Genomic DNA, 23,909 nt, shown 5'->3' with positions numbered 1-23,909 from the left:
ATTTACTTGTCCACCTCTCAAAGCACGGCAACAGGGGAGAGGAGAAGTTTATCCCTAATTCGGGGACAATTTTTTCCTCGACATTAGACGTGGGTTTAAGTTTATTCTCATAGAACTTAAAAAATCAAAACATGTCTCGCGGTACCTGTTGGGTTTAGGTTATGTTTGGGTTGTGTTTGGGTTATGTTTGGGTTGTGTTTGTGTTATGTTTGGGTTGTGTTTGGGTTATGTTTGGAATATGGTTGGGAACCCCAACATAAACCCAACATAGGTCCCAAATACCAATTACCACTAACCCAATAAAGGTAAAGGAAAAGATCCAAAAACCGAAAAGTCCCCGTTTTATTCACTGTGGATAATTATATCCACCCGTGAGCCCATGCTCGGAGAGTGGATAAAGCTGTCGGAGGGGATAAAGATTTTATCCTTTCCCCGGGGAGAAAATTATATCCCCGCCCATGCTAACCCTGCTGGACAAGCAATATACAATATACATACAAGGCTGTATAATAATAATTTACCTCCTCCAAAATTAGCATCCCGATATAATATTATAAAGGCGAAAGTTTGAATGTGTGTGTGTGTTTGTGTGTGTGTATGTATGTTACTCCTTCACGCAAAAACTACTGGACGGATTTGGCTGAAATTTGGAATGAAGATAGATTATACCCTGGATTAACACATATGCTACTTTTTATCCCGGAAAATCAAAGAGTTCCCGCGGGATTTTGAAAAACGTAAATCCACGCGGACGAAATCGCGGGCATCAGCTAGTATATTATATTTTTTTATTTCATTATTTACCTACAAGTTAGCCCTTGACTGCAATCTCACCTAATGCTAAGTGATAATGCAGTCTAAGATGGTAGCGGGCCTTGGAAATGGCATGGCGGTTGGACTAATCCATACTAATATTATAAATGCGAAAGTGTGTCTATCTGTCAGTCTGTCTGCTAGCTTTTCACGGCCCATCAGTTTAACGAATTTTGATGAAATTTGGTACAGAGTTAGCTTACATCCCGGGGACGAACATAGGCTACTCTTTATCCCGGAAATTTAAAGAGTTCCCGCGAGATTTTAAAAAACCTAAATCCACGCGGGCGAAGTCGCGGGCATTATTTATAGTGTTATTACATAGAAACCAATAAGGGGTTTCGGTTTCTACACGGCATGGTACCGGAACGCTAAATCGCTTGGCGGTACGGTGATAACTAGCCACGGCCGTAGCCCCTCACCAGACCTAAAAGCCTAAACTGAAAAATATATCTAATATTATAATCTAACCTAACCTTCCAAGCTTTTCTTTTATACTATAAATGCATAGTCCTTAGTAATACTTATACATACATAGTACCTATTGCTATAAGCCTATCAAACGAAACGACAAAACATATTTTGATCAACGAAAATAATTTGTTAAGCACTATACTTACCACAAGTAAGTAGGTTGGGACCTAGTTAGAGTTCTTCTTCTACTATTATAAAGAGGTAAAGTTTTTAAGTTTGTTTGTAGGGGGTAATATCTAAAACTACTGAACTAACTTTGAAAATTCATTCATCAGTAGAAAGCTACATTATTCCTGAGTGGCGTAGGCTATGTTTTATTTCAAAAAAATTAGAGATCCCTATTAAAATTGTAATAAGTTACCAGTGCGAAGCCGGGGCGTGTCGCTAGTATGAGATAAATGAACAACATATTTGAGTAAGTAGATAGGTAAGTACAAAATATTTTTTATTCCTTTAAGTTTTTACTACTAAGTAGGTACCTACCTAATACCGGAAAAGTTAATAATTTTTTTCGTAATTTATCTATAATTCTTTATTATTCTATAATTAATCTAAGGGTATACCTATACGATGTATTTCGGAAAACTGTTGAGGAAAGAAGTCACAACTTACTGTAGGTACGACTAGATGAAATCGCGGGCATAATATAAGCACTAATGATGGCAATGTATCAATATAAAGGATAGAGTAAGATAATGCAGTGCAGTATTTTGATACGGTGTGGTTAACCACGGCGCTACGTCAAATAGCTGGGTCCCCACAAAGCGCGGCAAGCTCGTGAGGCAATAGGCAATGCTTTGTGCACTGTGCAGCACCGAGGCAAACTCACAACCCTTGGCTGAGGCAGCGCGGCGGGCACGTCAGTTTCGTAAGAGGCAGCTTGCAGGGTGGAAGAAAAGAGACAAGTTTTCGCTGACTAAATTTATTCTAAACCTTAAACTAGCTTAACTACTGTCACAATGCTTGTTCACACAGCTAACAATGTCATGACAATCTTATTAATTAAGTTAATCTTAGTTGTATACCTTATTTCCTATCCCTACTATTATAATGTAGATATTAATGTGATCCGGAGCACGCACAGCTGCGTGCGGAACAGGCGGTGCTGCTCCCGTTGGTGGCTGTAACTACGCCGGCAAGGAATTTTTGAAGATTTACGTAATTAAGATTAAGAGCATGAGTTCTTATGAATAGCAACCGCGCTGTCAGACAAAGCAGTCTAGCAAGGATGCCGCGCTTAGTGTAGAGCCTGCTATAATTTAATCACTTGCGTAACTAAATCCTAAAATAGGTAAACGGATAAACATCAATTTATTCTATAATCTCTGGTGATTCATCGTTTAATTTTCATTTAGGTATTAGAGTCATTCTAAATCGATTTTCGACTAGCTGCCCCAACTTAATTCGGATAGAATTTCTGTTAGGGTTCCGTACCTCAAAAGGAAAACAGGAACCCTTATAATATGGTCACTTCGCTGTCTGTCTAGGTATCTGTCGGTCGTGTTTGTCAATTCGGGGGAATCAAAACCTGACTAGTACCTACTTACTAAATTATCCACACTTGTATTACAAAATTCTAATGCGTCTCTCTATCTATCTTTTACTAAAACACCTAGGTTATTACTTATTAAGTAGGTATTTATTTTTTGCCTGGAAATCAATAAGTTCCCACAGGATTTTAAATAAACCGGCCAAGTCCGAGTCACGCTCGTGGTTTTCAGATTTATCCCCTAATTTCTGCTATAAGATCTACCTACCTGCCAAATTTCATGATTCTAGATCGACGGGAAGTGCCCTGTAGGTTTCTTGACAGACCGACAGACAGACAACAAAGTGATCCTATAAGGGTTCCGTTTTTCCTTTTGAGGTACGGAACCCTAAAAACCACGCAGACGAAATTATCAGGGCATCTACCAGTGCCCAGTATGGAATAAATCTTCAAAGCTCTACGTAAATGGTGGGTTATTTTATGACTAGATCAGGCGACATACCTATTTGGCAGACCAAGTGCGTGCGCGTCGCCAATGTAGGTAACCTATGGCTCGTTTGAATTAATTCATACAGAGAAAGTTTAAAATTGATTCGTTTTATTTTAGAAAACAATTAGCAGACTGACGTTTGCTAACGTAATAACAAAATTACGCTGGTTTGAATCGTATGATTGGATCAGGCGATCTATTATTTGGAAATAAAATTACATATTATTAATTTAAGCCTCTAGTAATGGGTACCAACCGCTTGCAGGAATATTTAACACTACCTAGTACCTATGCATATTAATCTTTTATAATAGCATCCTCTAGTAGGTAGGTCCTACTAGATGATGCTCGCGACTTCGTTCGCGTGATTTTAGGTTTTTAAAAATCCCGTAGATACATAATTCGTCCACGTCGAATTCGGTTTTTTTAAACCCATGCCGAACTGTTTATTTTTCCGGAAAAAAGCCTTCCTGCCCGGCAAGCGATCTCTGTACCAAATAGGTATAATGTTAGTATGAATAGCATCTCTGCTTAGGTAGCTACGTACGTAGTACCTACCTAGTCATTTGGAGAAGGTATAGGTATGAGTAGATTCTGTGGCTTTATTGACCTACACAAAACTAAAATAATATTATTGTGGTTAATACCCCTTTGGATATACCTATTCCAAGTTATATTCGTTTTCAACTGTGTTTTCAACAATAGTTACAAGACATTATTGTTAATACCAAAATAACAGAAATTGCGTACATAAGAATAAAGCACTCTTATATAGTTTAATAGGCTTTTATTCAACAGTTCACATAATTATTAATTTACAATCGAGCACAATGGGCTATTCCATCTTCTAAGCGTTACAAGACATTCTAGAGTCTACTAAAACTATAGACTCTGGAAAATGTAAGAGGATCATAGAGAGGATGCTTGGCCGGGTACAGACTATGAACAAATCCCACCTAACAATAGCCACAGCTACAGAATACTAAATCAAAGCTTTAAGTGCTAACAATAAATTGAAACACCTATTGAAACAGTTGTATGATTGTATCCAATTGAAAACCACAGCTGCAATATCAAGATTTTTAAAAGATGGCATAAATCCTACTTTAATAATGAAACTCAATATTGGTTATTGATTTAGGTAGGTACATGATTTATGTCTCTACCAAATACTATATATAACTGCTTACTAAGCCACAGACCATAGCACATTACGAGTATGTACAGACTAGTTGCCTACGATAATGTTATATTATGTATAGACCTATTCAAGCTGTTTGAAACTGTCCCTAGCATACCAGCAATCCAATGTGTATACAGGCACCAAAAAATATAATGAACCCCATGGCGTGATATCCGTGGGAGATACGAGGGCTTAAATGATTTGCTCAAAGATAATCATCATCATCAACCGATAGACGTCCACTGCTGGGGACATAGGCCTCTTGTAGGGTTTTCCACAAGCAACGGTCTTGCGCCTCCTGAATCCAACGGCTCCCTGTAACTCGTCTGATGTGGTCCGTCCATCTAGTGGGGGACACCAACACTACGTCTTCCGGTGCGAGGTCACCACTCCAACACATTGGGACCCCAACGTCTATCGGTTTTACAAACTATGTGCCAGGCCCATTGCCACTTCAGCTTCGCAACCCGTTGAGCTATGTCGGTTACTCTAGTTTTCCTATGGATCTCTTCATTTCTGATTTGAACACGTAGAGAAGCTCCAAGCATACTTAAAGATAACAGGTGTCAACCCTCATATTTCTACTCATGTGCTCATACGCAGCTCACAGTTGACGTGTAAATGAACTTGTATCTGCAAATTCGTAAATACCTATACCTCAAATTACGTTCTACTTACTAGCGAACTCAGATTCCACGGTCTCCATGCGTTCAATGACCACATTTCATGTTGCCTACGTGATTAGTGAAGCATTCGTGTACACTGTAGAGCTACTTTATATTCTATCTACTACAGAATTAGCAAGCTGAAGTGGCAGTGGACAAGCTATGTCTGTCGCAGAACTGATGGCTGCTAAGGCAGATGTGTTCTGTATGGTGTGTGTGTGTCTGTATGTATGGAGGCGCGCTCTAGGGAAAGCCTATGTCCAGCAGTAGATGCAAACAGGTTGATTGATGATGGCAGAACTACGGAGTAGCATACCTAGTACATATCAAACAATTTTCCCGAAATTGTGAGTTTCAGTTAGCCTAGCGTGACGTTTTTTAGGGTTCCGTACCTCGAACTCTGCGTATTTCAGGTATCAATAAATCTGAAACCATGCAAGCTAGAATTGATACCTAGTATATTTGATAACTTTGCTGGGGACACCTTATTCTGAAAATTGCAGCTTTCTAGCGGCATCCAGATCGAAGCTATGACTGTTGTAAAATGAAGCTCTAGAAAAACAAAGTAGGCCTAAGTAGCTCACAGTTATCTATTATTGAATGGTAGCATCGGGCAAAAATATCTCACAAGTTTTTATAAACAGATTGGATTTTATGAGAGAACCTATAGTCCGCGACAGGTCGAAATGGCAATCGGTGAGGGAACGCCCCGCACACGCGCACAGTCCCTGCGCTAACCCGGTGCGGGCGAGTGCGAGTATGCGGGGCGTTCCGCCGCCTCATACCCCGATTGTCATCTCGACCTGTCGCGTACTGTAGGTACAATCTTCATATCATAGTACTTATTTTATAATCTGCGGCAATAGAAACCTGTCAGAAGTAATTCAGGTCCATGGGATAGCAATAACCGTGAAATTAAAATAGCCTGCAGCCAAATGCAATAACGCATCTGTGCTTTGTAAGTAGGATCCTTTTAGATCAGAATGCTCGACGCTGCAAGCACAGAATATATAATAAGTACAGTACTGCTACAAGCTACAAGTGCAACTTGCGTGCTTATGCTGAGACAAGCTATGGTCAGACTCAGAGACGATTTATTGCTATGGTCACTAAAAAGGATAGGTATCTATAAGCACTACCTAAATTCTTAGTTGCGTTACCGTAACTTATTTTTAGGGTTCCGTCACGTCAAAGATCACTTCGTTGTCTGTCTATCCGTCTGTCTATCTGTCTGTCTGTCTGTCAAGAAAACCTTTAGGGACCCGTTGACCTAGAATCATGAAATTTGGTAGGTAGGTAGTTCTTACCTGTACATTCTAAAACTTATTTTATTTATTTTTATGCACAATAGTTTTTGATTTATTGTGCAACATGTAGAAAAATAGACTTTAGTACGAAACCCTCGGTACGCGAGTCTGGCTCGCACTTGGCCGGTTTTTTATTAATAAAAATATATAATATGAAATTCTACGTTTCTGTGATCGAAGCTCTAAATATCACAGCGGAGCTTTGCGCTGCGATATTTGCGACAAGTCCTAATTACTATTATGATAATACTCTTTACTATTCATATGAACGATCTCTATATTCCATGATTCCCCTGTCCCCAAGAAAATATAAAATTAAAAAAGTAAGTAAACGAATAAAAAAGTTTACGAGATGCGACGGTGATTTTCAGTCGGTTCAGAAAACTCATAATCATGAATACCTAAAACACATTCTAGACAGGTCGACAAACTCGTACCTATTGAACTTGAAGACAAATAACTCTATAACTACAGTTTACTGTTTTAAATTGTTAATTACGAATAACGAGTAGGTACTAGGTACCTAATGGATTTTTTAAATCATAATATTAACTTACATGTATACCTACTTAATATTATTATCATCATAATCATCATGATCAACCCATCACCGGCTCACTACAGAGCACGGGTCTCCTCTCAGAGTGAGAAGGGTTTTGGCCATAGTCTACCACGCTGGCCATGTGCAGATTGGTAGACTTCACACACCTTTGAGAACATTATGGAGAACTCTCAGGCATGCAGGTTTCCTCACGATGTTTTCCTTCACCGTTAAAGCAAGTGATATTTAATTAATTAAAACGCACATAACTCCGAAAAGTTAGAGGTGCGTGCCCGGGATCGAACCCCTGACCTCCGATCAGAAGGCGGCCGTCTTAACCACTAGGCTATCACAGCTAATATTATTATAATGGGAAAAAAATATTTTAGGAATCGTTTTCACTAGAAAATGATTCCTAAAAATAATTAATTGATAAAAAAGCATTACATTATCATCTCAACCAATCGCCAGCGACACAACTGTGTACGGATCTCTTCTCAAAAGCATGCAGGTTTCCTTAGTGAATAACCTAGTGGTTAAAAGTTGTCGGCCGTCTATTCGGGTGGCCTGGGGATGATCTAACTTTTCCGAATTACGTGCTTTTTCCGGCCAGAATCCCCGAATAAAAGTTTGTATGACGTGATTTTTAATGATATTCCGAAGAAAATATTTAAAATAATGACTTTATACATACCATGTGTTGGGGACAATACGTAGAGAAACTTTCAGCTTTTATAAAATAACGAAGGTCTGGCACTTACCTACCTATTTTCGTGTAGGTCTAAATACAGGGAAAGGAATCTTAATTTACTGTTTGGACGTTACTATATGGGTCCACCCTGTATGTATGTATATTATGGACCAACAAGAATAACAAGTCCCTCCCTGGTGAATCTTCACCGCTTACCTAATTATTACTTATTTATGGTTTTATAGACCCCCGTTCGCGGCGTCGCGTCACACGAGTAGATAGTCGTCTTCTACTTGGTTATTACCTACCACAAACTTGTTACTCCATTTATATCTAGATAGGCACCTACTACCATCTACTTCTACGCACACCTCATACCTATAGGTATTCAATGTAGGTAGTAAACGTGTATGTGTAATCCACTCGTAAGATTAAAATAGTACCTACTTATCAGATAGATGTAAATAATAATAATAGTTCTTCAACAAGGGTTGCCATTCATTGACCAATCAGTCAATGGCTTAGGTCAGGGGTCAAGGTCATACCCAAACCACTAACTAAACTGTGCCCAAACTTACTTTCATCGTAGTAAATACCTACCTATCTTCCGGTACCTAATATTATTTTCGCACATCTTTCTAATATAAATACATAACTACCAATGTGAGCTGCTTATGTGCTTAAAATAAATGGAGATTATTGAATGAGAAGTCAAAAATGCAGTCGGTAGTAATTTTTTGTCACAAAAACACACTAGGACACCGTATGGAGATACCAACCTTTTGTCACGCCAATACCTTATATTTCGGAGCACTTGTAAATCCGCACCACATCACAACACGTAATTCTTTTTAACTTTATATACCGACACAGTAAACAACGATCGAAACTGAAAGAGAAAGTGATATACAATTTATTTACATGTGTGGCGTTTCGGCGTGAGCCGTCGACTGGCGGTAAGGACGCGAGAAGGTCGCGTGCTTCGTCGCGCATGCGTCTTCGACTCGTCAGCCAGTGCCAACAGAACTGCCAACATCCTCACCTTCAAACTTCTTATCAGCATTCCTTTAAAAGACTAGCAATTACGTAAATAATCACGGAAGTCGTCATACCTACTTACTACAGGTTAGGCGCTTAGGTCACAAGCCGCGGCCCGCGGATAGTGTTTATACCTACTGCATGAACAAAATTAGATCATTTATTGCAGCCAAGTTAATCGACGGTTCTGTTTCTGAAATGTTGTCTGTTATACCAATGGGCACTGAAAACCTAAGTATCTATCTGTTTCAAACTCTTTAATTTTTAAAATAATACTTTTTTACAAAGCGCCTTCGGGGAAGGTGCAAGCAATACCAGCCTCTTAGTATTTAGTAATGCAAAAATCTGAAATTCACATTCGGAAAAAGATGAGCCGGAGCGAAATAGCTTATTCCTTTTTCATCCACCCTAAAACACCACAGGGTGTCTAGTCTAGGGTGTCTACTCGGAAACTTGTGGCTGTCTAGTGTCTATTCACCTCGGACTGCGAATTTGTATACTTACCCATTATTTTTAATCCAGGGTGGGTAATCAAGTGAGCTGTCTACACAGATACATTTTTTTTAGTACCTATACATAACGAAGTAAACCAAATAGTTGAGTGAAAATTTTTGACATAATTTCTCATAACAATGCAAAAACATTACCCAAGGATTATATAATTGCTATGTATTATTTTGATCATTTCTTTATGCCAGCGGTTTTAATTTTTTTTATTTATATGTAACTACCTATAGCAGTAATAGAAAAGCACACTGCAAATTTCAGCTTAACCCATCATAACGGTTCGTGAGATACAGCTCGCTGACAGACAGACAGACAAACGGAGGCGGAAGCTTAGTAATAGGGTCATCACACTGGCACCCTTCAGGTTCAGAGCTTTAGGAATACAAGTAAGGTAATTACATAGGTATACACTTAAATGTGCTCACTTGCTTATGTTAACAATCAAAGCGACCACACCGACCACGACCAGGGATGTAAGTACAATAATTTATATAAGCTATAGTGGACATTTAGGTAGGTAACTCAATCGAATCGGCACCACCTTGGTACCACTGACTACTAACGGCATCTATTGACAAAACGAATAAACGGTCAACCAATCCGTAGTAGTCTTACCATGAACCCTAAACTTAACCTTTTTTAACAATAGTCGATAGGTATGTATGTCCCAAAGCATTGGGCCTCCATAAATAAGTAAATAAGATTTTTTAAAAGAAATTGTAATTTAATAAAATCAGCCAAGTGCGAGTCTGACTCGCGCACCGAGGGTTCCCTAGTAGTCGTATTTATTCGACATTTTGCACGATAAATCAAAAACTATTATGCATAAAAATAAATAAAATTTTGTTTTAGAATGTACCTACAGGTAAAGCTCTTTCATAATATTATGATATCCCACTTGTTCTATTAATCTTATTTTGAAAGTTGAAAATACTAATATTTGTTCATGAACACATTTTTATATTTTTTTTGTGATGTAACCACAAATTCCCGGTTTTTGGATTTTTCACCTTACGTGTGCTTTAAGACCTACATACCTGCCAAATTTCATGATTCTAGGTCAACGGGAAGTACCCTATAGATTTCTTGACAGACACAACGAAGTGATCCTATTAGGGTTCCTTTTTTACCTAGAGGTACGGAACCCTAAAAACGCACGAACACACACACCTCACGCCCACAACACCTACCTAATCTCCACAATAGTAAAAACACCAGTCACCATCATTGCTTCCATGATTATCTCCATATCTTACAATCAATAGACCGATTTTGATGATGCTCTATGAAATTCTTATTATGCTTTGCTATAATGCTTTATTATAATTTGAATTAGGTACATATTTATTCATCATCATGATCAACCCATCGCCGACTCACTACAGGGCACAGGTCTCCTCCCGGAGTGAGAAGGATTTTGGCCATAGTCTACCACGCTGGAAGTGCGGATTGGCAGACTTCACACACGTTTGAGAAACATTATGGGGAAATCTCATAGGATGCAGGTTCCTCACGATGTTGTCCTTCATCGTTACAGTAAGTGATATTTAATTAGGTACCTACATAAAACGCACATAACTCCGAAAAGTAAGGAGTGCGTGCCCGGGATCGAACCTCCGACCTCCGATTAGGAGGTGGGAACCACTATTGTAGCACAGCTTCATTATTATTTTTCATTAATTATTATTTTTCATTAATTTACTTAAACATTATTTAGTTTTTACAATCTTACCTCGTGATAGGCTGAGCACAGCAGGTCGATTCCGGAAAACCTGCACCGATCATTGCTACAATCTCACTTGCTGTGATAAATAGACTTAGTAAATAGTTGCTGCAACAATGCAAAATAGCGAGTGTCGTGTCAGGTGATTTGCGATCGCCACACGGTAGCTGTCATTATACCGTAATGGAGCCACAGATCACTTTACTAGGCCAACACTCTACATTGGTTAAAATGTGTTGTTGCAGTGCAGCAACAATACCATACATTCAGCCAATTACATTATTAAGATTGGAGCAATGTTCAGAACACAAAAGTTGTGATTGTCGCGTGTTGTTCCGTACCTCAAAAGGAAAAACGGAACCCTTATAGGATCACTTTGTTGTGTCTGTCTGTCAAGAAACCTACAGGTTGACCTAGAAACATGAAATTTGGCAGGTAGGTAGATCTTATAGCTGACCGTGAATTTAGGGTTAGATCACACAACAAAAATTAAATTGTGGTCATGAACTAATAATTAGTATTTTCAATTTTCGAAGTAAGATAACTATATCAAGTGGGGTATCATATGAAAGGTCTTCACCTGTGCATTCTAAACAGATTTTTATTTATTTTTAAGCATCATAGTTTTTGAATTATCGTGCAAAATGTCGCAAAATAAGACTGTACTACGGAACCCTCTTGGCCGGTTTTTACTTGTTACCTACCTACATTATACTGTACTTAAATATATCTTTGTATAAAATCTAACTTACTCCTAGATCTAAAAAATATAAAATAAACTTATTTTTTCAATAAGATTTTAATAGTATTTTAGTATGGTAAAATGATTCCGTCCGAATGATAGCAACTGTTGTTTTATGTATAACCTCAGTTACAAAGAGAAAGATAAACATCTTATATTGTTTGAGTATAAAGTTTATAAAATTTACAATGGATTTATTAGAGCAATCTGCTCCTTATTATGCTCAACTATTTCTGTATTGATGTTTACATAACCATTATATGACTATAACAATGTGATGTTCATGCAATGGCCCAATTGTTACCATACAATATACTCTTTGGGAGTTGAAACTAATTCCTAAGCAACGTTACTTCCTGCCGCACCTTTAGTGGAAATCGTACAGGTTTCAGCTCACAATTTTTGTAACAGAATCTGTTATAATGGTTAGATCATAAACTTAACAATCCACAATATAATATATCCATGAACCACATTAAGTGTTTTATTGTGTTACAGTAGAGGAGTCATACCTGTGGTATTGTTTTTATTGTCCTACCTTTAAATGATGAAGGATCCTAAATTGAAAAATCCATAATAACAAGCTCGTTTCGTAATTTTATTTATGTAAATTTGCAGATATAATAATTATACAAATTATGGTCATGTAAATTGGGATCTATGGTAAATAATATAACTATGAACTGGTTTAAGGTCACTGACTCACTGCCTCTGGGTAACGGCTGATTCCATCCGTTTACAATTTTAAGCGACTCATTCATATATAAAAAGGCAGTCTCGGAAATGTGGCTTTACAAATACGGTCTTATTTCTAAGTTTACATTATGAGATTTTTATTGTGATAGTGATAAAAGACAAACTTAAACTATGTGAACATACATACTACCAGAATGGCTACATGCTTGCATGACTTGCATAGGTTCCTCACATTCTAGGTGGTGTTTAGTGCAACTAGTCAACTATTTTATTCTAATGTTTAATAATGTGACCAACCTATATTGTCTATATTATGTCATCATACATCACAATGTTTACTACAGCTATCTGTACAATTTTGGAATTTGGAGACTTATAAATGCCAATCTAAGTTGGTGCTACTTTTTTGAGCAGCAGTGTATTATATACATGTCTACTGTCAAGTATTATGGGTATCTAAACTTTTATTATGCATCACCTTTCCTCTATTTGCACACAATTTAATTCGAAAATCAAGGACTGCTAACAAAACAATCTAGATACAAATTAAACTATTCACAAACAAATCCATAAATAAACTTTGATTAAAACATAAAACATTGAAATACTTATAAAATGTTGACACTACAGATTTCACGAGTGATCAAACATTCACATCCACAGAGAGCATTTATTCCTCAGACTCATTTTGTTCCGGCTTCAGTGGCTTCAACCAAGGGTGCTGAAGGCACTCGTACGCAGTGGCTCGCCGATTGGGATCAAAATCTAACATAGGTTTCAAGAAATCAGCAAATTCCTCTGCATCATTTTGACTCCACTCATACTTTTCCGTGAGAACGGACACTAAGCCCCAAGGTTTTAGCCCAGTGATGTTTCTCAATTCACCTTTTTTATTGAAAAATATTTTTGAATACTTTCCTGATGCCGCAATTCTTTTAGGAATGTCTCCGAGTAGCTCAATGATATGAGCCAGGTGGTCTTCATCCCGGCTGTAGCCGTCTCCCGAGTGGGGCTCGAACAAGTAATCCCCAGTAGCTAGTTCAAACGCCATACACGCTGTGCTCCATATGTCAGCCGATGTACCATAGCCAGCACTCAGCAAGACTTCCAGTGAGCGATACTGTCTAGTCTGAATGTCCTCTGTGAAGTGGCGATGAACCCAGCAGGCATTACCCAAGTCAGCAATCTTCACCTCCACCTCGCACACATCAAAGGCAGGGTCCGGACTCTTGTCCAGAGATTTACCTTTGCTCTGAGAATTGAACGATGGAGGTGTGTCAGTCATTTCCCCTTCAGACATAGGAGTACCGGTGTCATCTCCACAGCCATACTGTTTATTTCTTACCTGCACAGCCTCTGCATCAGTGTCGAAAGCTTCGTCATCTGCCTTTTCACTATCGTTACAACCATTCACACTTAGCTCGTTTTCTGAGCGAGTATTCTCAATAACACTCTCCTCCTCAGGAGTTAGTGGTGAGTCGTCATTGTCTTGTGACATGGGCGCTGAATCACTATTGGGAACCTTTTTTTGTTCCTCTATTTCTTCTATTTGTTCCATTTGTTTCTTGAGGAGCATTGATTGCCGTTTTGCTTTTTTCTTCAGTTTTTTCTTTTTATTTCTACTCATTTTACCGGTAACTACCTGTTCCTGAAACTCTTTTGGAGCCGTACTGATGAGGGAGTGTGGTAACCTGAGGCCTAAGGAATGTAGTTCAGTAGCTTCAGCTGCCAACTTACGAATATATGTTTCATCCACACACACTAACACATTTTCAGGTTTGATATCTGTATGAATTATTTTACATTTAGTATGAAGGTAATCTAGGCCCTCCAGCACTTGGCGGATAATAGTTTTAACGTTTTCGCGAGGGATCCCTCTGTAATTAGACTTGAGTATGAGTTTCAACAGGTGGTGTCCTAGGACTTCAAACACCATGCACACATGAGTCCCATTGACCCCCGTGATTTTGAAATCGTTCAGCAATTGGACAGTTTTATTTCTCTTAGGGTCGGCTGGATCGCTGTCGCGGACAGATTTCAATATTTTAATTTCGTCTAAGGCAGTTTCTGTAAAATGCGGAGCTGACTTGACAACTTTCAAAGCGACGAAACGCTTGTCTACTAGATCCCAACAGAGCCACACGGTGGAGAAGTGCCCCCAACCCAACTTCCTAGTGACGTGGTACCGATTGAGGAACAAGTCTCCGATCTTGACGGGGTGGTATCCTCCCTTGCAGTAGTCTGCACTGTCCTCTTGCTCTTCGTCGTCGCTGGCGTATTGCTCGTCCTCATCTTCCTCGATGGTTTCGTTGGACGAACTGTGAGTCGGTTCGAGCCGATTCTGGTTTTGATTGCGCAGCCCATTTCCTTGTCCACCAGCGCCGATATCTTCCTCGCGATTTTTCTTCTTTCCGAGTTTATGCCGTTTCTTTTTCGCCTGGATGGCGAGTACTCTTCTGTTTACATCTGATTTAGAACTCATTTAGTAAATTATAACACTTTCAACAAGCTCCGATATAAAAAAATTATCTTTTCATCTCAATCTTTTTGTTTGAGTATGGCGGCCGGTTTCAGAATTGAGACAGAATAAAACACAAAATGCGCTCGCTCGAAAGTCGAACATCGACATCAGTTTTTTTTAAACTGGTCTTACGGCTCTGGGTTGGCTATTTGAGATCGACATCAATTTTTTTTTTTGATTTTCGGCCCTGGATATCAATCTTTTAAGGCCTATATCACATATTATATTCTTTTAATTTATTTTACTCAGTAGTACCCGTAGATAGAGTAATAAAGCTAGATAAAGGAACGTTTGCTTTCTCATTCACACTAAAAAGAGCACAGATAAAGTAACTAATGTGATAAACAGAGACGCAGCTAACCTATTTTTTGTCCCTTATCGTGTAACCGATTTTTTTCAAGAATACATACAATGAATACAACTTTAGTTGCAAAACAAACTTTGAGAACTCGCGGCGTCATTGTATTTCTCATTAGTTATTTACTTGTTTTCACGTAAAAAACGTTTAATACAAATATTATTGAACGATTAATACAAATATTAACTACTAACCAATGGTAATAATTGTCGTGTTATTCATCGTTACGTCGTGCTATCGGTACGCGGTTACAAAGTACTTTAATCTAGCTTTTTTACTCAATCTACGGTAGTACTACTAGATATACTAGGTACCGTTACTTTATCGCTATGAGTATCTCAGACTAAGGAAACTTGCCAGACGCGTATAATACCCGACAAAACAACAAAAGAAATCATACTTATGTATGAAAGGTTGTTTCATAATTTGCGTTCGGTACAACTTTTACAGCCGATCACACAGCAATGCACCATGGCTTTTGCACAAAAACAGAAAACTAACTTGTTACTATCACAGAGGTGTGGTAATCCTCTACTTGTCTGTGAATATCCCGTCAAAATAAATTCAGCCGTTTCAAAGATTAGCCCGTTCAAACAGGTTCAAACAGACAGACAGACAAAAATTTTAAACACGTGTGATTCAGTTATCGTACAGTTCAAATAACCACATGAGGTAGTTATTTCAAAATTACAGACAGGCACTTCAATTTTATTTATTAGTAGGTATAGAGTAGTTACCATATAAATAGTTTTTGGGTGAATGTGTTTGCAATTATTGAGTAACTTTATTTTCCTTTTGATACATATGTTTAACAAGTAACAAAATAGTACCACCAGCTGTCATAAAGCTTCCAGATACATAAAATGCTACCGAAAATCCATACATATTCTTAACTATACTTGCGCCTGGTGTACTAACTAAAGTACCTAACCCTTGAAATACAAGAAGAACACCCGTTGCGTTTGTTAAATTATCTAACCCATACAAGGAAACGATTAGCATACTACGTAAGGAAGTTGCGGCAGATGAAAAAAATCCAAATACTAAACAATAGAAATATTGATAGGATAAACTAAGTGATAAATCTGATAAAATAGTAACGGTCCCACTTATTAATATTGCGAAAGTGTAAACATTAATCGGTTCTATCTTACTCGCAACCCCTCCCAATACCAGTCTACCAACCGCGTTGGCACCTCCTATGACGCTCACTAAAAATAAACAATCTTGTGGATCAAGGCCTGCTTGAACATTTCTATCCTGAATAAAAACATAAGGAACTAGAAATCCTACAAAAATGAGAAATCCCCCTAAACATAAAAATATAAACGATTTCTTTCGTAGTAGTTTAGGATCCATCATTGTCGCTAGTACTCTTCGTGCTGCTGTGGTGAATACTCCTTTCTTTTCACGTAAATCATCAGCTGTTATGGCTCTAGATACAGCTAACTGATACTCCAAACCAGTTTTAGAAGTGCCTGTAGCCATCATACTTTTTTGATATACTGGTAGCTTCTCTAACTTTCCTTCATAAAATACATCATCTCGATACATTGGGCGTGATTCCGGTACATGTTGCTCCCAATGACACAGGCGTCCCCAGCAGCTACTTTCCTTGGGTTCTTCTACAGTAACTGCAATTTCGACTGGTGGAGGCTTTGTTTTATCTTGTACACTCGTTTTAGACATAATAGATTTTACTTGCTTAAGTTGTCTGTGACTAATGCCTCCTTGAGGGGCGTTTGCAGTTAACTTTAATTTAGATATAGCAGCGGTAGAGGGGCCTGGTTGTGCAGCCGATCCAACTGTCAAATCAACATCTTCTACTAGTGCAGCTGCCGTAGGAAAGTTTGAATTAGAAACAGCATGAAATAAGCGTTCTGTAGCTGTTGGCTCTATCGTCTTATCATCGGTTTTAGTACTTGATGTCGCAAGTCGTAGACCAGCCGTAGATAAATTTGGCAAGTAAGTTACAGTGCGCGTTTGATCTTCTGTAGTTTTTACAACAGTAAAAGATAAAAGGGGTTGAAAAGTCATTCCCGAAAAGTATATTAGCCCAATGAGTCCTGAGTGTAATAAGGTCGCTGTCCGCCATCCAGCTAATTTAATCAAATATACATTTAATGGGTAAAAGGTCATGATTCCAACACTTGATCCGCATGCAGCTATGGCTAAAGCTATTGACCGAAACTTTTCGAAATAAAATCCTACAATTAGGCCCGATGCCATATTCATTAAACAGTATCCAAAACCAGCTATTGCTCCATAAAATATGCAAAAAGTCGTAAAACCATTTGAAAAGTATGAAATAAACAATGAAAACGAACTTAAAACTGATCCTGACATAACGCATGCTCTAAATCCAAAGCGGTTAATAAATGCAGAGGCCAATGGCCCACCTATGTAATAAATTGCAATACAGAGTGAATTAACGAAATTCACTAAGGAGCTTGACAAATTAAGGTCTGTAGAAATATCGTTCTTCACACTTCCATACGTAAAAGATATACCATCGAATATAAAAGCATTAATAAATGAAACTGCAACCACTACCCAGCCCCAACCAGTTTCTGGAGGCACGAGTATTTGAGCAGCTATTTCAGTTTCTTCTCCTCCCTCGAGTTTATCAGGCCTAGAAACAACTCTGCTTGATGCCACTAAAACGTTGTCGTTTTTAGCTAGAATTGGTTTAGGTGGCATTTAAAAAAATACTATTTGCAAACCACAACAACCAAAAAATCACGGAGTTAAAATTTATGTCAATTCTCTCTAGATGACTGATTATAAAGAAGATTTTATTTCTATATTTTTAAATTAGCTGATGCCCGCGTGGATTTAAGTTTTTAAAAATCCCGTGCAAACTCTTTGGTTTTCCGGGATAAAAGCCTATGTCACTCTCCAGTCTCCGGTATTTAACTATATGCATGCAAAATAAATCACGTCAATCCATTGTACCCCTCTTTCAGTCTCTACCCGCCTTCTCCACTCCTATCCCGCTGGCAAGTAACATACCGATTTCAAAGCCCACTGCAAATAGGAATGTTAATGTTAGTAGGATTTGGAAGCAAGCAGCATCGCGTTGGTTTAGTCGTTCCTTTTTCTAACCGACTTAGTACTTAGGCCAATTTTTAAATCACCACGATTTATGAATGAAACTCCTTGCAAGCTACCAAATTTCGTCAAAATCGGTTGAACGGCTTAGCCGTGAAAAGCTAGCAGACCCACTTTCGCTTTTATAATATTAGTACCTATGGATTTAGATTACTAAAATAAAATAAGTACTTAGAGGTAACTAGGTAAGATTGGTATACAGACTACATTATACTAGTGCTTTAAAAAAGGGTTTTGGATGTAATTTACGTAAGTATATATTTTGTTGAGTAATTAGATGGTTTTTAGATGTTATTAAACATTTTACAATGGGTGATTGAGTTTTTTTTATAATTTTAATATCATAAATTCCATTGAACCATTGATTTACAATGTTAGAGACATTTCCAATGTTACCCGTAGCTACTGTTCCAACTCAGTTGGTGATTCTTTTTGCCCTCGCATTATTTATTTTTCGTAAAAATCTAGCACTCAAAACGTCAAAAATAATGTTAGGTACAAAAATTCGACTATGAATAATTATCTATCCCACGGAACAGAAAATGTTCTGTGATCTATCCACTTATAATAAAAAGAGAGCTAGAAGCCTAGAACCCAGAGTCGTAAATCCATAACTCGTTAAAAAACATATTTTAAAAGTCAAAAAACTTGAACTCAGTCAGCAGTCAGTCCGTCAGAAATATAAAAGGCCACTTTTGGAGGGAAATACGGGTTTGGTTTCGGTGTGGAGAATACAGGATTTGGAGATAAATTGTTGTTTATTTGTTACAAAATATACAATTTCATGCAATACAATGTCGCAAACTACGCTCACAACGTTTTTCAATAGCAGAAAGAGGCCAGCAACTGATGAAATCGTAAGTTCAAAGAAAAAAATCGCGCACATTGAACGTGCAGATTCGTCCCTAAAATTGGGTAGAAAAACTCCTTTGCCGAAATACAATGATATATTCGCTCGTAATGCTAAACAAACAGCTACAGTAACAAGTAATAAATCGGAAGTTATAAAGACCGCCGAGGTCCAATTGGCAAGAAATTACAACAACGTTGAACCCCAACAAAGTGTGGAAGCGTTCGCGAAAAAAGCTAGTGCTTCGAATATTATCAAAAGCTCTGAGCCCTCCAAGCATGTGTCTGTAAATGCGGCAAGAAAAGAACTAAGCTTAGGTGACATAAAAAAGAAATTAGCAGCTAGTAGTAGGTTAGCTGAACTCAGGGCTACTGCTGATCGTTTAAGTAAAGGGATACAAGAGCTCAAAGAAACCACCGACAAAAAGATCCGTCATGAAGCCGTCACGAAGAACCTTAAAGAATTTAAGTCCATTGATGTGGATGTTCCTCAAAGGTAAGTAATATAACCTTTTTATCCCCTACTAGATGATGCCAGTGATTTCGTTTGTGTGAATTTTCCAGGAAAATTAGCCTATGTATTTCCTCATGATGCTATCTCTGTACTAAATTTTGTCAAAGTGAGGTTAACAGACAAGGCTGTGGAAAGCTTATGATGGGTAAAATAGCGGGGAAAAGAGGGGTGGGAAGAAGGAAGAAGTCATGGCTACGTAACATCAGGGAGTGGACTGGCATAAAAACAGTCGGAGAACTATTCCGCCTAGCCATGGACAAGAAGTTAAACAACTGACAGCTGACCTTCAGTAATGGAGAGGCACTAGAAGAAGAAGAAGAAGAATATTATTAGTATGGATTATTATTCCTAGGACTATAGGGGAGAGCAGGTTGGATTCATACAGAGGGAGCGTTTGTACAGCAGTCACATCTCCACCATACTACATGTTGACGCATTTGTGTTTGTGTGTATGTGCTTGCACTCTACAACAATCATGCTTAATAAAAATAAATGATCAGGTCTAGGGTTGAAGTGTGCTTGCCTAGAAGATGCCTATTCACTCTTGCTTTTAAGGTAGGTTAGGTTATCCTCTTGCCAGTGCTCGTGGTTCTCTGCCACCCTTGTCCAGAATGGACCAGATATCAATTTCAGCTTGTCCTCCCAATGTATTTGCATCTAAACCACTAGGCTATTACAGATTATTTTCACTTCCTAACAATGAAAGTGTGGCTAATTCTCTTGCTATTATTATATTGCTTGCTATGCTATAAATCTATTGCTATCTCTTTCATAATGTTGTTTGCGGAAAAGGATAGCACTAGATTTAGGCCTGTTAATTTAGTTTCGTTTAGAGATTGTGTACAAGAGAATTGGCCCCAATATAACATTAAATTTAAATTTTGGTGGAAAAACTCTGAGTTGTTCAACCTGGGTTTTTATGGTCAAATTTAACTTTTGATAGTTACCATACTTAAGCAGTCTGACGTGCAAGTGGCCCTTAGAGGGTTTAATTTTGGAACTTGTAAAATTGATAATGGTTTTGTTTTAGTCCTAGCAAGCAGTCAACAATTAGGAAGGAATTTTTGTCGCCAAAGAAAGAAACTGAGGGTGGAGCGGTTAAGCAGAGGCCTCTTATATCCCCCAGGAAGGTTTTCGTCAGCCCAGTTAAAAGCCCTAGCAAGGTAAATAGAACTAGCATAATAAAATACCCCTTAAAAGTTTGCCCCTCCCTCTTAGACTGCATCATCACTTACCATCGCAGTCAAGGGAGCATGTATCGAAATTTAAAAAATGTATGGACACATACATGTATGTATGAAAATGTTCAAAATTTTGAGAATGATGTATTATGATTTTGAATATACTGTAATGTATTAATGAGCATACATGCCACGTTATTTACGCCGTATTTATCTTGGTACATCTATATTTCTTTCATACTTAGAATTGTTCACGAGTATGCACCCATTATGTTTGTTTTAAAGTTCTAAATTATTAAAATTTTACTTAGGTGCAACACCCACAGAGTGGAAGTGTGTAGAGATGTGCCATCTTATTACTTAAACTTTTTTAAATTTTGACATATGTTTGAAATTATAATATTGAAAATGAGCCAACTGGTTCTCGTCCATAATATATACAACCCTACTTGCCTCAACTCTACTCGGCGAGCTCGGTCTGCACTAGCCCTTAGATCTTGTTTTAAAAAATTAAAAGCAGGTCATTGATTATAAAGTAACTATGAATCAGCAATTACCTAGTTGCTAAAATGCAAGGCAAGCAATCTGCCTCAGCTTAAAATAAGTAGGCCAAAAATTTATAAATTGTAAAAATTTGTAAATTGTAAAATTAAAAAGAGCAACCGCCGAGTTTCTTGCTGGTTCTTCTCGGTAGGAACGGCATTCCGAACCAGTGGTAAATTAAAACTACCCGACTATTTGAAAGCGCTTGTAAAAAGTCTACTTGAATAAAAACACTATTCTACACTTAACAATTAACACTATTCTAGCATTTAAACTACCGTGAGTGATTTCCATTATAAATACTATCTGTCCCGGCTTACTCACGTGTGTAGTCGACGTTAGCCCGACTAGTTAGTAGTAGAGTCAAAACCGCGGCGCGTGCGCGGACGGACTCCCTTGAAAAAGGACCCCGGATGGGTTCGAAACTAGTCGGGCTAACGTCGACTACACACGTGAGTAAGCCAGGACAGATAGTATTTATATTCTATTCTATTCTATTCGATACATATTTTATCTATTTACAGGTTCCAGCCTACATAAAACATTCTTCTTTGGCGCCCTCGTCCAGTCTACCGTTACCACACCACTACAGGTTCCTTGCAGAGCTGTTCCGTGGCATGGAAACAGTTGTTGCTCTGCTTTACAATAGAAATGAGAAAATAACCTACAACAAGCTAAAACCATCTGTACAGGAAATGCTCAAAAGAAATTTCACAGAAAAGCACTTGGCTCAAATCAAACATTTGGTTCCAGACTTTTACAATTTTGAAGTGCAGAAAAATAAGAGCTTCAGCAATACATCCAACAAGGAGTCTTTTGAGCTGATGATTTCTCCCAATTTCCCCAATGATATTAAAATCATGAATCCTAGTGTGCTGTTGGAGAGGAGAAGATATTTCTTTGATATTCTGCTGCAACTGGTCAAAAAGCACCATGCTCAGTTTTGCTCGACATTGGATCCTCCCATCGAAATTCCCGACGATAAAATAGTACGCTGGCATCCAGAGTTTGAGCTCGAGAAGATTCCTGACATAGATCCTGCTAAGCTTCCTGAAGTGCCAAACACAGAGAAGTATTCTTCAGCCCAAGATGTCCTCGCGAAGGCTCGAGAATTATTCAAATGCAATACAAAAATGGAAAGAGCATTGGAAAAACTTGCGCAGGCTAAAGCCAGAGGCCTCACAGAACAAGAGAAAGTTGCCACTGGTATCAAAGAATCTCCAAAATCGACCAGTGTCACCACACAGTCAAATCAGCCTTCCACAAGTGGCATCCAGATTTTGAACCCTGCTCTCCGTAATTTGCCAGCTGCGTTATTAGAAAGAGTAAAAGCCAAGCAAGCAGCCAAGGCTCTTGAAGCTATGACGCGGCCCACTGAGAGTGACCAAAAGTACTTGACTTACAGTAGACTACCAGATCTGGCAAGAACGTTGAGAAATATCTTTGTCACAGAGAGGAAGAATGTATTGGCTCTGAACATTGTGTTGTCTAAATTGGACAGCAGTTTCAAATCCAGTGTATCTGCTAATGATTTGTACAGAGACATAAAGTTGCTCGCAGAAGAAGTGCCCGAGTGGGTCAAAATACATGAAATAAGAAACACTACTTATTTAAAATTAGATAAAAACGCTGATTTGAAGAAAATTATTTCTAAATTAGAAGCAACCGCAGGTAAATATAAATATTAGATTAATGTGTTCATCAAGACTGATAAAGCACTAAGCATGATAGATTTTTAAATCAATATAAGTTTAGAGTACAATTTTACTTAAAGTATTATTTAAAACATTTGTTCATGGTTAAGCTAATGTACTCAATAGTTTAAAATTACTCTATTTTTTCTTAGTAATAAGGAGCAAGACATGAAATTCTCAGGTCATTCTCTTGTTTTTGACATGATTGTAAGGTTTTTTTTTGACATTCTATACAGATATGGATGATGAAAGTAATTTAGGCGACTAGGGTTTCCAAATTCGAGTATTTATGTAGTCAAGCTAGAAGCCAACTAGAACCTTCAAAGCTAGCCGTTCAACTTCAAATGCGTTTGGACCTTTAGTTCTATTTCGACATACATTTTGCAATACTACCGTTGACGTCATGGCATTTTTCTTTTTACTATTGAGTATAATATTATGTATTACTTTTCTTTCTAGTAAGTATGTATTTTTTTTTCTAGTTTTATTTTGACGAGTTTCATTAAATGTGTGATTCATTGGAACTCTTTTTTTACATTTACTTTGGAAACTAGTGTTTGAATAAAATACTTACTATAAAATCACTTTCTTCTTTTAATATTATGTTCTATAAAGGGTTTGAAAGTAACAATGAATAATGCAATTGTAGGTATGTATATTAATTACTAGCTGCCCCGGCGAACTTCGTACCGCCTAACAGTCGATTTTTTCAGGATTTTTTTAAATTTTTCTCTCCATAAGAACCATCCTCGTACTTCAAGGAATATTATGAAAAAAGA

The 23,909-nt window shown here is 37.9% G+C and overlaps 3 protein-coding genes and 1 pseudogene across 5 annotated transcripts in view; 1 reads left to right on the top strand and 3 right to left on the bottom strand.

The window, feature by feature from the left end:
- Gbs-76A (Glycogen binding subunit 76A) overlaps window positions 1-8,615 on the bottom strand; it is a 53,065-nt gene extending 44,450 nt beyond the window's left edge. For 2 of the 3 annotated variants that reach the window (XM_069502913.1, XM_069502916.1), the window contains exon 1: window positions 8,433-8,615. Coding sequence is in view for 1 of the 3 variants with exons in the window: in XM_069502911.1 (XP_069359012.1) it covers window positions 8,451-8,486 (36 nt within the window). In the remaining 2 variants the exon portion in view is untranslated. The remainder of the gene's footprint in view (window positions 1-8,432) is intronic. The other variant, XM_069502911.1, reaches the window with a different exon arrangement.
- A 3,625-nt stretch (window positions 8,616-12,240) lies between these two features.
- On the bottom strand, window positions 12,241-14,996 carry SRPK (SR splicing factor protein kinase). The gene has a single exon (XM_034975213.2). The coding sequence runs from the start codon at window positions 14,839-14,841 to the stop codon at window positions 13,030-13,032; it is 1,812 nt and encodes a 603-aa protein (XP_034831104.1). The 5' UTR covers window positions 14,842-14,996; the 3' UTR covers window positions 12,241-13,029.
- On the bottom strand, window positions 14,885-17,938 carry LOC138403276 (uncharacterized; annotated as a pseudogene).
- Window positions 17,939-19,002: 1,064 nt separating this feature from the next.
- Window positions 19,003-23,714, top strand: dup (double parked). Its single transcript, XM_034975759.2, has 3 exons — window positions 19,003-19,694; window positions 20,743-20,875; window positions 21,961-23,714. The coding sequence occupies exons 1-3, from the start codon at window positions 19,144-19,146 to the stop codon at window positions 23,122-23,124; spliced, it is 1,848 nt and encodes a 615-aa protein (XP_034831650.1). The 5' UTR covers window positions 19,003-19,143; the 3' UTR covers window positions 23,125-23,714.
- The last annotated feature ends 195 nt before the right edge of the window (window positions 23,715-23,909 follow it).

This window comes from Maniola hyperantus, chromosome 14 (assembly GCF_902806685.2).
Source record: "Maniola hyperantus chromosome 14, iAphHyp1.2, whole genome shotgun sequence".
NCBI classification, from domain to species: domain Eukaryota; kingdom Metazoa; phylum Arthropoda; class Insecta; order Lepidoptera; family Nymphalidae; genus Maniola; species Maniola hyperantus.
The sequence above is the reverse complement of the archived record's forward strand: the minus strand, read 5'-3'. Positions and strand labels throughout refer to the sequence as shown.